The 16494-nt window shown below is 39.9% G+C and overlaps 1 protein-coding gene across 10 annotated transcripts in view; it reads left to right on the forward strand.

Annotated features, from left to right (window-relative positions):
- The window catches only part of TTC13 (tetratricopeptide repeat domain 13), a 75831-nt gene that overhangs the window by 49972 nt on the left and 9365 nt on the right, over nt 1–16494 (forward strand). For 5 of the 10 annotated variants that reach the window (XM_035281316.3, XM_035281319.3, XM_035281321.3 and 2 more), the window contains 7 exons: nt 750–906; nt 4043–4173; nt 4716–4848; nt 5395–5487; nt 7800–7883; nt 8711–8795; nt 13279–13388. In XM_035281316.3, coding sequence (XP_035137207.2) covers nt 750–906; nt 4043–4173; nt 4716–4848; nt 5395–5487; nt 7800–7883; nt 8711–8795; nt 13279–13388 — 793 coding nt within the window. The remainder of the gene's footprint in view (nt 1–749; nt 907–4042; nt 4174–4715; nt 4849–5394; nt 5488–7799; nt 7884–8710; nt 8796–13278; nt 13389–16494) is intronic. The other 5 variants (XM_035281318.3, XM_035281320.3, XM_035281322.3 and 2 more) reach the window with 1 other exon arrangement.

The following is a 16494-nucleotide window of genomic DNA, read 5'->3' on the forward strand; positions in this document are numbered from 1 at the left end:
AAATACTTGATCTGAATTTAGAATTTATAAATATTTAGAGTTGAAAAAGTAGGTTCACGTGTGCAAGTTGTTCCAAACATACTGAAATTTTCTAATGATTGAATCACGTATCAGTTTGTAAGTTTAAATTAATTCAAATTAAATAAAATTTAAAATTCAGTTTTAATCACCCTAACCTCATTATGTATCCTATAGCCAGGTAACTAGGGGCTATCTATTAAAACATCTTTCTTTAGATGATGCCCTAAATTACAATTTCCTTTTTTCCTGGTTCAGTAGAGCTTGGACTTGTGAATTATAGACAGAAGGGGCAGGTGCTCTGTACTTTGGGTTTTTTCCTGCACTGCTTCCATATAGTTGGCAGCAGTCCATCAATCAGTTGGTGAAATCATATGCCCGATTAATCTATATACCAGTTGACAGAGTACCAGGCTCTATCTGATGCTGATCTTGGATTCTCAAGCTCTGGAACTGAAAACAATGAGATTTTTGATGATTTTCCTGGAAAAGTGATTAAAAGTTAGCCAAAGTAGACCCAGACTGACTGATTTACATTTGACCTTGTTATCTCAAGTCAGTGGCAGGTTACCTGTATCATATACAATCATGACTTACTAAAATTTAGAAGCTCCTTTTAGAATTATTATAATTAAATATCAGCTTGTTACAAAATATTTGTGTGGCAGCTAGCCATAGAAAAGTTTCTTTAGCAGTATTTAGATATATCAGATCTTATTTTCTTTCTGCAGAATATTCTCGATATCTTCATGCACACCTTGATACCCCACTTACGGAATATAACATTGACATGGATCTGCCTGGAAGCTTTAAGGACCATTGGGCTAAAAATCTGCCTTTCCTTATAGAAGACTACGAAGAGCAGCCAGGGTTGCAACCCCACATAAAGTAAGTGCTTTAATTGAATATGATTTTTTTTGTCTCTCAAAACTGAGCTATCAGCTGGGCATGGTGGCACACTGCTCCCTGCTACTTGGGAGGGTGAGATAGGAGAATTGCTTGAGCCTAGGAGTTCGATCAGGCATGCTAACCTTATGCCTGTGAATAACCATCCATTCATTGCACCACAGCAACATAGCAAAGACCCCATCTCTAAAAATGAAACAAAATGAAAAACACCTATAGCAAACATCGTTTTAACTAATGAAGTGTTAGATACATTAACATTACCATTTGGAGTCAAACAAAAAAACCCAGAATCATTGCTTCTCTGCAACAGTAAACTAGAAGTCCTAGACAGTGCACAGAGAGAAGAAAAAGAAATCAGTGATATGGATTAGAAAGGAAAATAGAAAGCTGTCATTGTTGGCAGATCACATAATTTTCTAGAAAGGAAATGATGAGAGTTTAGCAAGGTCATTGTTTATAATCAATATACAAGAATCAGTTGCATTTCTATATATGAATAACAAAAATATCATTTATAATAGTAACAAATACTTAGAAATAAATCTTGCAAAATATGTATAAAACCTGCATGGAGATAACAAAACTTAATTATAAACTGATAAAGTTACTGAGATAAAACAAATAAATGGTGAGAAATACTATGTTTATGGATTGGAAGTTCGATAATAATAATAGGCCATTTCTCTGCAAATTAATTGTAGATTTAATAAAATGCCATTCAAAATCCTAAGTTTTTTTGAGGAACTTGTTGAGCAAATTCTTTAAATTCTATGGAAGAACAAAGGACCAAGAATAATCAAGATACTCCCAAAGAAGAGGATGCCCAGGTTTGAAGGGGAAGGTTCCCATCCTACCAAATAGCAAAACTTAATATAGTAATGAGCAGAATGGTATTGGTGCAGGGATAGGCAAGTGGACTAAAGGAAGATGATAGGTAGCTTAGATAATTGTAAAGCTGTGTTACAGATCAGAGTGGGACTGGTCAAGATGTAGGGATGGGCCAATTAGTTTATTTTATGGATAAAATAAATTTGATATTTATGATGGCATAGTAATCCAATTCCAAATGGATGAAAATCTGAAATATGAATGGCAAAATATTTTAAACTTTGGGTGGAATTATAAATGAAAATGTTTATGACTTTAGGGTATAGAAGGATTTCACAAGAAGCACAAAGCATAGATCTGAAACAAAAAGATTGATAAATTGGACTACATTGAACCCAAGAACGTCTGTTCAACAAATGGCACCATAAGAAAAGAAAAATAAGCCCAAATTGGGTAAAGATACTTGCAAACTTACATAACTGACCAAATTATGTAATTTGACCATTCAGAAGAATGGATAAATGTGATACAGTCACACAATGGGATATTATACAGCAGTATAAACAAATGACCCAGGCAACAATGTGAATTAATTTAAAATGTAATGTTGAATAAAAGCAGCAAGTCAGTAGGTTGTGTTGTCATGGCATTTTTTTTCTCCCAAAGCTCATAAGCAAAACTGTAGAGTATATTGTTTCGGGATATTTATGTGTAACAAACCTATTTTTCTTAAATGTAAGGGAATCAGGAGTACAAATTCCAAGATAAGTGATCACTGGCTGGGAGACAGAAGGATGGGATAGGAAAGCAGTGGGCAAGTAGACACAACTGCATTTAATTGCTCTAGTTTTTTTTTTTAGACAGAGTTTTGCTTTGTTGTCCAGGCTAGAGTGCAGTGGAGTAATATCAGCTCACTGCAACCTCTGCCTCCCAGGTTGAAGCAGTTCTCCTGTCTCAGCCTCCTGAGTAGCTGGGATTACAGACACCCACCACCACGCCCAAGTAATTTTTGTATTTTTAGTAGAGATGGGGTTTCACTTAGTTGGCCAGGCTGGTCTGAAACTCCCGACCTAGTGATCTGCCTGGTAATTTGACTCTTTGTTTTCTGTGTGTCTCAACTATTACGTGATCAAAAATAATGAAAAGAAAATTGATTGCTCATAGAGGTTATGTATGTTCTCTAACCATTCCTTTTTTGAGAAGTATTTCTATGCACGAAAGAGTTAACATAGCAGATCTATGACTGCTGTCCTTAGAAAGGACTGCTTGCAAGAGTGACCCTTGGTTGGTATCTGGGAACTTGGATTTCAAGGGGATTCCTGCCACTCCCAGAGCTCATAGGAGTTCCCTATTAGTGGTTCCCTGTGCCTCAACTGTTTGTTCAAACAGTGTGGTTTCTGTTGAACACTTGCTTTCCTTATAGGTATCTGGAATTTGGGAACTCGCTGGGCAGAAAGTGCCTAGAACCAGCACCCAGTAGAATCTTTGGGCACTGAGTCTCTCATGAGCTTTCGTGGTTGGCAGCATTTTACACATGTGTTCATAACTAATTGCTGGGAGAACTGAATGTGTCATATACGACTTCCTTGGGAGAGGACCCTTGGAAGTTTGGGCCTGGTTTCCTCCAGACTTCTCTCAATGTGCCTCTTCCCTCTGCTGGTTTTGTTTTGTCTCCTGTTCTGTAATAAATCACAAATGGAGACAAAACAAAAAATGATACTCACTGTTGTGAGTACCATTATGTGCTAAGTCCACTGAGCCCTCCCAGCCAATTTCTGAGCCTGAGTGAGGATGGTCTTGGAGATCCCCAGAACAACCTATAACTTACAGTTTCATTCTTTGTTATAAAAACATCAAGCAGGTTGGCAGCAAAACAGTAGTCTTCCCATGTATCATTCCAAGTATACTTGCTCTAATACAACTTGGGCAGGCGTGAGGAATGAAAAAAGGGCAGGGTTTGGTTGCTTGTTGAAAAGGGCAATCCAGGTATGTATTCTGGAGAAGTTTAGGAAGCAAATAATGGAAGTGGTGTCTTCAGAATGGCACACTGGTTATCACAGTTATCAGTGTTACTAACCAGCATGTGAAAGCAATTATGCGCATGCTGCCACAAAGATTCCCTTTTAAATGAGGGTATGGTTGAGCGCAAAGCACTGAAGTAAGGATTCTGTGGTTGTAGACTGCTTCATTAGTTTTCCAGTGGAGGAAGTGACCGCTTTTTAGGTGGAATTGGATTACCAAATGTCTGTTGTAAAAGTCCTTATCATGTATATGATGTTTCTTCCAGAGATGTGTTACATCAGAATTTTGAGAGTTATAAGCCTGAAGTACAGGAGCTGATTTGTGTGGCTGATCGTTTGGGATCACTGATGCAATACGAAACACCTGGTTTCCTGCCAAACAAGAGAATACACAGAGGTATTCTGGAAACTATCTGAAAATGAAAATATTCCTGGCTTAAGAGCAAGGGTGGTTAAGCCATGTTGTGCTTTTTAAAAAATTACTATTTATTGTGCTTATTCAAATCTCCATGTGATCAAAGCAGAAATGTGTAGAATCATTGAAACTGAATTCTGAGAGAAGACTGCTTCCATCCTTGGCTTCTTTGCTATTGCTGTAGTATAGACTAGAGTATAGGTCTTAAGTCCTTATTCGAAATCAGACAGCTGATCCAGGGAGCTATTTCCTTGCCATAGGAGTGAGGAAGAATGCAAACCTCTACTTGCTTCGGTAGGAGGCAGAGTTGGGAACAGACAACTTGAGTTGTCTCTAGTTCCCTCTGATGGGTTTTAATTTTAGTAGGACCATCATGACTGAAACATGCCTTGGGTCTTGTTGTAGCACCAATACTTCTGACCTTTTATGTGTTAACTCTTGAGTTAACTGAGACTCTGTAAAGTAGGCGGAACTCAGTCCCTCTAAAGTGTACTAACTGTCTTCTCGATATTCATTTCTCATAGCTATGGGTTTGGCCGCATTGGAAGTCATGCAAGCCGTGCAACGTACATGGACCAACTCGAAAGTTCGAATGAATGGAAAGACACGGTTGATGCAGTGGAGAGACATGTTTGACATTGCAGTTAAATGGAGAAGGTATCTAGCATTTCAGTGAAAATAAACTATAAGTCTTATCATTGTCAAATAACGTCAGTCTCTTTTAGCTAACAAGCTATAAACCCTGTTTTGTTTGCTAACACCAGGCCTTCTAAGTTAGGTTTTTCTCTCTAAAGTTTGTCAGAACATACACTTAACTAATATTTTCAAAACAGGAGTTGATTGTTGTTAAATTTCCAATCACCTGTTTAAATGAAGCATTTTAGAAACAGTCTCATTGAAAGAACAGATCTATTACCTGTGGTACCTTTAAATGAACTTTGCCAGACCAGTCCCCTTATAGTTAATTATGTACCTGGCAACTAGCTAGTTTAGAGGAACCTTTGATACTCATTTGCATGAGCAAAAATATGCTCTGCTCTTAAACCTTTACCGTTACCTGGCTTCTCTCCTGGTCTAGCTGGAATTTATAGGTTTGGACATCTTATTTTTAGATATAATGGACTAGCTGTTGCTTTATCTCCACCTTTGCAAACACCTCTGCATGTTTTATTTGGAATGCTTCTAAAACCGTCTGTGTTATAGGATTGCTGACCCAGATCAGCCTGTGCTGTGGTTAGATCAAATGCCAGCACGAAGTCTTAGCAGAGGTTTTAACAACCACATCAATTTAATCAGGTATGAATCTTTGGTGCATCTTTCTTGTTTTCCTAGGAGTTTATTCTCAAGACACAGGGCATGGAGACCAGGAGTGACCCATTGCTTCTTTCCTGGTGACATTTTGACTGGGAAACATACCGATTGACTCTGCACGTGCAGAGTCCTGCCTGCGTTCCTTTCCTCTATCCCAGCTGCAGAAAGAAGCATAGCACATGCCATGCTCCTTCCCTAGGCCCTTCTGTCTGGTGTAGAGCACAACCAAAGGGTAGAGTGCAGATGTTTTCCTAAGGCATCAGTCTTCAAGGAGTCCTAAAACATCATAGAAGATAATTAGATGGAGAGCATTACATTTACCATAATATTCTGTTAATAGTATATAGCTCAAATAAATTATTTGACAAGTCTCTCATGGTGGAGGAAAGGCTCCCTGTCCCACTCCAACACACAAAGGGCTTGGATAAATAACACTACCTGGTAACTAAGCTGCCATCTGGGGAGGGCAAGTCAGGTTGGCTGTAAAACTTCTGTTTTGTCCAGAGGCTCTGCTAGCTGGGGACATGGGTGAAATGCTCACCTCTTTACCCTTTCTGTATGTGCCTAGCTGCCTTCTAAATAAATGATGAACAAATATTAAAGAATATCAGTTTCAAGGGAACCTATATTATCAGCCCATCTTTTAATGAATTTAATTTTAGATAAAATTTATAAATACGGTAGTTGTGTCACTTCTAAAATGCTTCTAGTTCCAGGAAGCTGAATTAAGAAACTATCATTCTGTACCCCTTTGACATTTAAGTTTGGGTTGTAATGGAAATATAATTTACATGTACATTTTTTTTAATTTCTGGAAAACAAATTTATTTTCACCTTATGACTAGTATATTCTTATTTCTCATGGAATAATTTGTGGCATGGATAGGTAGACTCAAGCAACTGAGTTTAATTGAAGGTTGCTGTGGATCCGCCAGTGTGCTGTGCTGTGTGATGGGGATACAGAATGGAGATACAACTCCACCTGCAGTGTGTTAGGAGTGAGGTGATCACATGCACGGGATGCCATGAGAACCTGGAGAAGGGGTGCCTGATTCAGCCTTCTGGTGCTACCAGAGCTATTTGGAAAAATGGAAATCAGAGAGAGGTAGGGTGATTAACATGGACCCATGGATGAGTTAGGCATGGTCAGGAAACTGTGACTAACTCATTATGCCTGGTGGTGAGTTTGTAATTAAGAGAGTATCAGGAATTGAGGCTAGAAAGATAGGCAGAAGTCAGAACATAAATAATTTTATAGTCTAAGCTAAGGATGTTTTCCCCCTGAAGACACTGGTGAGCCATTCAGGAATTATAAGCAGAGAAGTAACAGGAACAGATTTGCACATTGGGATGATCACCATGGCAGCAGATGGTGAAATAGATTGTAGAGGAGGTAGGAACCTTGGAGGCAAGGGAGGAAGTTGGAAAATTGTGTAGTTTTTCAGGTGAACATGTGCAAAGGTCTCAAAAGCCGTGTGGTAGTGAGTTGGAGAGGGAGAGCTAGACTTTCAGAAGGTAGAATCAGGAGCATTGGTGGTGGGCTGCAGTGGGAGAGGGCATGGAGTTAGAGGAAGGCCACCTTCCCTCTCAGATACAAGGTTGTCCCATTAGGCCAGAGAGCACCAGAATGAAAAGTAGGTGGATGCATTTAGTGGGGAGGCTGGGAGAAGTGTAGGGAGCAGGAGAGAATTATTATTTGACAGTTACCTTTGAGGTTTGGCATGCCTGGTGGGAACCCAGGAGGGAGTGATGTCCCAGGAGCAGTCAGTTATGTCATGTGACTCAGCATGTTGGCCGAACATGGAATTCTGGGAGAGAGTTTAAAAGAAAAAGATCCGAAGGGACAGAAATATGAGGAAAATAATATTCAGAGTGGGTAGAGGAAAGGAGATTGTTAGTGAGCAAGAGAGCAAGACAGGGTGTTAGATAATGCTGTTGGGAGAACTGAGGGCAGGGAGACGGCATACTGCCCACAAGTGATGGGGGCCGTCTGAGGACGTTGGTATGGAAGTCTGAACCTCACTTCAGTGCTGGGATTTTTCTTCCCGTTGTGGCTTATCTGGCTCCGAGTTTGACGCCCTCTCTGGCCAGGGTGGGCCCTGTGAGCTGGCAGGAGGTCAAGATGGCGCTTTACTTCTCCATTCATTGACTATCAACAAGCAAATTTCCTGGAATTTTTTTCTACATTATTCTCATAGCTTCTTATTATTTTTTTTTAATTAACTTTGAAATTAGATGTTGGCTTGAGCATATTCTTCTGTAAAAATATTCTTAATTTTATTATTTTTGCCTTATAGGGGTCAGGTGATCAACATGAGATACCTGGAATATTTTGAGAAAATACTTCATTTTATTAAAGATAGGATTCTTGTTTATCATGGGTAAGCCTTTAATTTTCTCCTTAGTAATGAGTTGATTTCATGTATTTTATATTTGTTATATTTTTGAAACTTGAGAACTAAGCCTGCTCACAGGCTAAACAAGGTCTGTGAAATTTTTCATAGTGTTAGAATCATAAAGACTTTCATATTGACTTTCTTTTTAATAACTTTACAAAATCCATAGACCTCAACTGAAGTGTTTTTGACTTTACATGCACTATTGTGACTTTTCTAGTTTCTTTCTTCTATAGAGTAGGGTGTTTCTTTGGATTTATCTATTAGGGATTTCAGCTTTAATACTTACTCTCCCTCACTTGAAAGGCAGGATGGTGTAGACAAAACAATGAGTGGAACACTAGGGGAAAAAAATTCTGAATACTTAAATATCACCAAGTAAAGATAAAATTGGTGGAAAAACCCAGCAGAATACTTTCATTTGAGCAGCTTTAGAAAGGAAACAAAACAAAACAAAACATCTGCATCTAATTTCAGAGTTGGAATAGGAAAATCAAGGGTTAAGAATCAAACTCATAACCAGACATGTTTGCACAAACACTGGCTGTTGATCCGTTCTGCTTTTTCCTGTTTTGCCTTCTAGATGTTTCCTTAATTCTCATATGCTGCTGTTTCTTTAATTCTCATCTGCAGCCCAAAACTCATTAGAATTGAACCATCCCATTATTTAGAAACTTTATTTGTGGTCTACCATTTTTAATACTGAGCTACTCAAAATCAAGGTCAATTCATTTAAATTAAAGATAATAGCATGATAATTATGACATTTTTGCATTAATCTCAGTTTCCATCTCTCTCTGTGTCTCTTTAAGAGCTAATAATCCTAAAGGACTGCTGGAAGTTCGAGAAGCCCTGGAAAAGGTACACAAAGTAGAAGACCTTCTTCCGATTATGAAGGTAACTTTATCATCAAAATCGCAGTAGACGTTTTTAGAGGAAAAGAAAACCAACAGCACTGTTAAAAAAGAACTCAGAATTATTAAATCCTGTTTGAAATCACCAGTGTGAACACGTTCTGAATAATAACCAAAATAAAGGAAAATATAGGCATCAGACTCAAACAGAAAAATCAGCTTGTGAGGAAGCAGTTACTATAGAAACAGGATGGCTTAAAAATACATATAATTGAATTCTGCTTCTGGCTGCAGCTGAATACTAGTTACACAGCTGAGTAACTGGTACTCAGCTGCCCTTTTACCCAATTGCAGTTATAAAACTGGACAAAATGGAAGTCAGTTCTTTTCAGGCATTGGCTAATTACAAGACTGTGATCCCACTGTCACCCCAGTTTTCTACTGGGAGTATTTATTAGACCACTGTACAGTAATGTGGAGCCCAAGCAGAGTACAGTGGTCTTGCTAAGCTAAGCAGGTAGGGAGTGGAGTTTGGGTCTCCCAACGTGGCTGGAATTTGCAGAGCAGAGTACAGAAGAGAAGGAGGCCGTGGAGTGCCCAGGGTCCTTTTCATCCTTGACTGAGACCTTGGTCATGAACATGCAATGAAAGACTGTGAGAGACTCAGCAGAGAGTCGCTGCTTTGGGGAAAAGAGCTGAGCAGAGATACCCAAGGTTTATGTGCTGAGGAGACATTGAAGTTCCGATCTTGCCAGTGTGGATGGATCCTGTGAACACCTCGGGCATTTGGTTAAGACCTGAAGAAGGACACGGTGGAAAAGCAAGACCACACTCTACAGTAAGGCCCACAAGCTGGGACTAAGAACAATTTCTAAACCTAACAAAGAATAAAACTAAGTCTAAAAGGATTAAATGGGTCAGTTAGTGATTGACTACCTGTGAAAACTCAGTACCCATAAAGGAAGGCAAAATACCCTATACTCTCTGAGTATTAGAGAAGTAAATGCCACAGTTTGAATGTGTTCCCCCCAAAATTAATGTGTGGGAAATGGAATCCTCCATGCACACATGTTGGGCAGTAGAGCCTAATGGGAGGTGTTTAATGGCAGAGCCCTCACGAGTGAATTAATGCAGTTATAAAAAGGGCTTCAGAGAGTGGGCTCTCTTGCCCTTCTACCTTCCATCATGGGAGGCAGCAGTAAGAAGGCTCACCTAGGCCGGGCGTGGTGGCTCAAGCCTGTAATCCCAGCACTTTGGGAGGCCGAGGCAGGTGGATCACAAGGTTAAGAGATCGAGACCATCCTGGTCAACATGGTGAAACCCCGTCTCTACTAAAAATACAAAAAATTAGCTGGGCATGGTGGCGCGTGCCTGTAATCCCAGCTACTTGGGAGGCTGAGGCAGGAGAATTGCCTGAACCCAGGGGGCGGAGGTTGCGGTGAGCCGAGATCGCGCCATTGCACTCCAGCCTGGGTAACAAGAGCGAAACTCCATCTCAAAAAGAAAAAAAAAGAAGGCTCACCTCAGACGCTAGCACCTTGGTGTTGGACTTCTCAATTTCCAGAATAAATTTCTGTTCTTTTTTTTTTTTGAGACAGGGTCTTACTCTCTTGCCCACACTGAGTGACAGAGACCCTATTTCCTAAAAAAAAAAAAAGCTAGATACAAAAGTATGATTGTGTGATCCAGATATACCAGGCAAATGCTAATGAGAAGAAAAGTATGTGAGGCAATGTCAGTATTGGAAACATTTGAATTGAATGGGAAGGATGCTACAAGGGACAGAAATTATTTGATTAAAATATAATCCATTAAGAAATTATAACTGTATGAATCTTTCCTCCACCTAGGAGTAAAACTACCCCAAAAATGTGCCAACAGCAGTTAGAATTGCTTTTCCAATTAGTGGTTTGAACACTAATGTGAAACTTGAGTACATGGTTTTCTTGCAGCTATAGTAGATGAGATTAATTCATACAAAATTTAGGAAATTTGTATGAATAAGCAAAGTAATATCCATTTCTAAGGAATAACGAGAAAGTAGCATGTCGTGAACAGAGCTGAGCATCTGAACCTGGCCCCACATCTGCCTGGCTGGGTGTGTTTGAGCCTATTTTATAATTGTTCCAGGCTTTTGTCTGCTGAAGAGCAATAATTCTGGCCTGACCTACCTCAGGGAGTTCATTGTGAGGGTCTGATGCACTAATACAGTGGCCCACAACCTTCTCAAACCCACTGCATTGACCCAGTAAGCATGTTCAGATGCCCCTTTTACTGAGTCCTTTATTGCGCTAGGATGAACTTCATAGAGAATATGCCTTACCCACTCACAATGTCTATGCAAAGTCATCTCAGTATCTCAGTCCACACAGTGTATCTCAGTCTGTGGAGATTTGGGCATTCCTTCTCAAGAAGCCAGAAAGCAGTAGCCAGTGCTTCACACCTACACGTAAAATCATGGTGAATGTGACAGTTACAAGTACAGCCCCATATCTCTGTGTTATTTGGTGAGCTACATTGTCATTGGTGATGTGGTTTTCTGAAATGGTAAATCACGCTTAGTAAAGTTCCAAGCTATACATAGTACACTCCTTACTCAATGTATGTGCCATTTGCATTCCTGGCAAATTCAGTGTGTATGAAAACTATATAATAAATAGTGTTTAAGTGCAAAACAGAGTCTCTTTCCAGGCTCACATATTGATTAAATGATAAACATGTTCTTCATCTACATGAAAATCCAGTGGGACACTAGAAAGTCATACATAATATGTGACAATCCCCCATACTGTGGGACATGTAGTAATCCTGGCTCCCAAATATTCAATCCCTGTTATAATCAGTCTCCCATAAATTCCCCCGGTGCCCCCCAGGGTCAGAATGACTTCACCATTCTGAGATGTACATGTAGAAAGGAAACCTCACTCAGTGTTGTGTGAGGGTTCTTCAGCACATTCCTGTGGGTATTCTAGTTAGGCATTTAGATGTCCTGTGGTCTTAGGCAGAATACAAAATCAGCTTAGGGTGATTTTAATGCCTTATGTGTCTTTAAGAAGAAAAGCCGAGAGGGCTACAGGACTGTAGTCGCTTAGCATGCAGCCTGAGATGCGGCATCACCAACCTCAGTGCTGCCTCTCAGTGCGAAGTCACCAACTGTTGTCTGGAAGATGTTTGTTCTCAGTGGTGGGATGACATTCCACTTCAGCATTATACATCAAGCCTTTACACAGGATTGTGGATATATTGGTACTTTGCAAGGCACACACAGCGGAATATACAGCAGGATATTTGAATGTTTAAAGTACTTGTTGAAATGTACTGGGTTTGCTTCAACTGAAAGGCACAACGGTGCTATTGATGAAAAACCAAGTTAACGCTGTATCAGTGCTCCCCTAGAGGTGGTTTATTAGCAAGTAACGTGGACTGGAATTCACCAAGGCCTTGGGCCCACGTTCTTACTTTGTGGCTTTCCCACTGGCTGGAACTCAGCCAGACTTTGTTTCTCATCTGTAAGATTGAGACCATACCTAGTGTTATCAGTGTGTCGTGAGGATTAGATGAGAATTGTCACATGGTGTATTCGTGCATTTCTTCTCCCGAAGGTGTTTTCTTTGTTTTGTGTAAAAGATGCTTGCCTGTTCAGTGCCTGCTGTGGCCCTGATGGCCTGTGCCACTCATCCTTTGCCTTCTGGGCAGCTAGTGACACCTGCTGCATCTTTCTGTTTCTAAACAAGCTCTTCGTTCATGAACCATAACTGTCTTTTATTTTACTGTTGGTTATCTTAACTTCCAGTTCATCAGTTAAAAAAAAAAAGGCAATATTAAGTTAACTGAATTTGGAGGTCGTTTTATAAAACCTATATATTGCCATCGGAGGTTTGTCCTAAATATTTTAAACAGAAAGCTAACGTCTGAAACTGTGTTCATGCATTTTTTACCCCAAGAGCCATTCTTAGCTCCAAGTAATTCCGTTAACTTAACCGACTTCTCTGTGGTCCGCAGAGTTGGGTGTATGTGTGTGGGGGGGTGTGGGTGTGGTTGTGGGTGTGAATGAAGTTCTCCAGTTAGTGGATATAATTTTGGGTACTTCTCAGAAAAATCAGGCTCTGCTCTGAGCACTAGTATGAACATAAGTTGCATTTTTGAATTATGGGATGTTGGGTACAACTATTCTGCCAATATTCAAAGTTGCTGCCTACTAAGACGGGCATGAGAAAACATTGAAAGGGAGCTCTTAGAAGTGAGTAGTGCCCCTTGTTGACGAAGAGAGCCTGTGAGCTTTTGGTGCTGAGGTTCTTCGCTGATCTCAGGTAGGAGCTGTGGGGAGTGTAACCTGGGTTCTGTTGGGGCCTGAGGACAAGCAGAGATGTCCTTGGCCACTAATTGCCAGGACACCATCTCTTGTATCAGATGACCTCCTTGGCCCTTCTTAAAAGCATGTAAGGAAGAACCAGCACTACAGAGTTGCAGTCGGGGTTTACAGTGAAGTAAACACTAGTAACGTGAATTTTCTTTTTCCCTGAAAGCAGTTTAATACTAAAACGAAGGATGGGTTCACCGTGAACACAAAAGTTCCCAGCCTTAAAGACCAAGGGAAGGAGTACGATGGATTCACAATCACGATTACAGGAGACAAGTGTGTATGCTTCTTAATGTGCATGTAGACTAGAGACTGGAGGCAGGAAGGGTGCCTGTGCTTGTCGCCGTAGAGTTTTGTTGCACTGAACTTTTGCTCCATCCTGAAGTGAAAAGTATTGGCTGTGCGTGGTGGCTCACGCCTATAATCCTAGCACTTTGGGAGGCTGAGGTGGGCGGGTCATGATCACGAGGTTGAGAGATTGAGACCATTCTGGCCAACATGGTGAAACTGGTCTCTACTAAAAAATATAAAAATTAGCCAGGCATGGTGGCGGGCACCTGTAATCCCAGCTACTTGGGAGGCTGAAGCAGAGAATGGCTTGAACTTGGGAGGTGAAGGCTGCAGTGAGCCAAGATCACGCCACTGCACTCCAGCCTGGGCGATGGAGTGAGACTCCATCTCAAAAAAAAAAAAAAGAAAACGATCAAGGTCCAGTGAGCAGTTATAACCAGTTATTTTTTAAAATGTGACACCTAAAGTATTACACCAGCAGATACATTTTCTGACTGTCTAAATCTAAGGACTTTAGAGGTACTAAGTCTGATATAGTTTGTGGAAGACATTTCTAGGTTCTTGAAGTTCCTTGCGGGGCGAGGGAGCCTTTTACTAGTAAAATGAAAAAAGATGAGGAATGAAGTCCATTGTAGATTTAAATATACATATTAAATTTAATTATTAATGAGTAGTATAATGTTATAGAAAATTTAGAATATACAGATAAGCAAAATTAACAAAATAAAAATCAAGTTACTTTCTTTAAAAACTGAGGTTATACTGTACTTACTGTTTTTTAACCTGTTTATTTTCTACCCTTACCATTACATTATCATGATCATTTCTCCAATCTTAAACGTATTTTTAGTAACTGTATAATATTCCATTGTATAGATGTATAGATGTAGAATTTCTCTGACTGATCTTTTTGTTATTGACCATTTAGGATGTTTCTCATTGTTTTACTCTATAAATAGCATGGCAGTGAACATTTTTATTAATTCTAGTTGTATTTACATCTGAAATCCAAGCTTTGTCTGTCAGGCTCCATATTCCTTGAATTGTGGGTAGAATTGCCTTGAGCTGTGTAGACACCCACACACACCCATACCCATCTTCAGGTGCATAGCCTTGAGAAGTGCCATGCCCTCCCCCTGGTTTCCACAGCAGTGAAGCTGTGACTCACATTCTCCGCCCCTCTGCCTCTTGGGCTCTGGCTTTCTCAGGTGCTTTTCCTCTAAACTACAGGGAGCCACTTCTTCAAGTTCCATGTCAAAACTTAAACAGGCCTTCATGAGTAAACAGCAGTTCAGCAACTTCCAGATTTTGGGGCTTTTCCATATCTTTGAAGTCTTCATCTCTACCGTAAGCTTCTTATCAAAGTATGTTCCCAATAAAGATCATTTTCCCCTGATTGCAGGGCGTGCTATTTGATGTCAAAAATGTTCCCCTACCTTTTCACACATCCATGGTGTGTATCCTCAGATCAGATTCTCAAGCAGAAATTTAATTACTAAATAAGTACAGTTGATCTTTGAATAACTGAGGGGTTAGGGGGACTGACCTTCCCATTCCTACCAGGCAAAAATTTGCATACAACCTTTGACTCCCTCAAAGCTTAATTGGTAGCCTACTGTTGACCAGAAGCCTTACCAAAAACATAAACAGTTGATTAACACATATTTTGTATGTTATATGTATTATGTTTTGTATTCTTACAGTGAAGTAGGCTAGGGAAAAGAAAGTGTTATTAAGAAAATCAAAGAATGCCACACAACCAACCATCTCATCTTTGACAAACCTGACAAAAACAAGCAATGGGGAAAGGATTCCCTATTTAATAAATGGCGTTGGGAAAACTGGCTAGCCATATGCAGAAAGCTGAAACTGGATCCCTTCCTTATACCTTATACAAAAATTAACTCCAGATGGATTAAAGATTTAAACATGAGGCCTAACACCATAAAAACTCGAAGAAAACCTAGGCAATACCATTCAGGACATAGGCATGGGCAAGGACTTCATGACTAAAACACCAAAAGCAATGGCAGCAAAAACCAAAATAGACAAATGGGATCTAATTAAACTTAAGAGCTTCTGCACAGCAAAAGAAACTATCAGTAGAGTGAACCAGCAACCAACAGAATGGGAAAAAAATTTTGCGATCTACCCATTTGACAAAGGGCTAATATCCAGAATCTACGGAGAACTTAATTACAAAAAAAAAAAACCCATCAAAAAGTGAGCAAAGTGACAAAATAGACACTTTTCAAAAGAAGACATTTATACAGCCAACAAAAATATGAAAAAAGCTCATCATCACTGGTCATTAGAGTAATGCAAATCAAAACCACATTGTGATAATACCTCACGCCAGTTAGAATGGCGATCATTAAATCTGGAGACAACAGATGCTAGAGAGGATGTGGAGAAATAGGAATACTTTTACACTGTTGGTGGGAGTGTAAATTAATTCAACCATTGTGGAAGAGAAATAGAAATACCATTTGACACAGCAATCGCATTACTGGGTATATACCCAGAGGATTATAAATCATTCTATTACAAAGACACATGCACATGTATGTTTATTGTGACACTGTTCAAAATAGCAAAGACTGGGAACCAACCCAAATGCCCATCAATGATAGACTGGATAAAGAAAATGTGGCACATATATACCATGGAATATTATACAGCCATAAAAAAGGATGAATTCATGTCCTTTGCAGGGACATGGAACAAACTGGAAACTATCATTCTCGGAAAACTGACAAAAGAACAGAAAACCAAACACTGCATGTTCTCACTCACAAGTGGGTGTTGAACAATGAGAATACAAGGACACAGGGAGGGGAACATCACACACCAGGGCCTGAGGAGTGGGGGCCTAGGGAAAGAATAGCAGGGTGTGGGAGGATTGGGAAGGGATAGCATTAGGAGAAGTACCTAATGTAGATGACAGGGTGATGGATGCAGCAAACCATCAACATGGCACATGTTTACCTATGTAACAAACCTGTACAATCTGCACAAGTACCCCAGAACTTAAAGTATAATAAATAAAGTTAGAAATAAAGCTGTAATCCCAGCACTTTGGGAGGCTGAG

The sequence above is a fragment of the Callithrix jacchus genome, chromosome 19, assembly GCF_049354715.1.
Source record: "Callithrix jacchus isolate 240 chromosome 19, calJac240_pri, whole genome shotgun sequence".
NCBI classification, from domain to species: domain Eukaryota; kingdom Metazoa; phylum Chordata; class Mammalia; order Primates; family Cebidae; genus Callithrix; species Callithrix jacchus.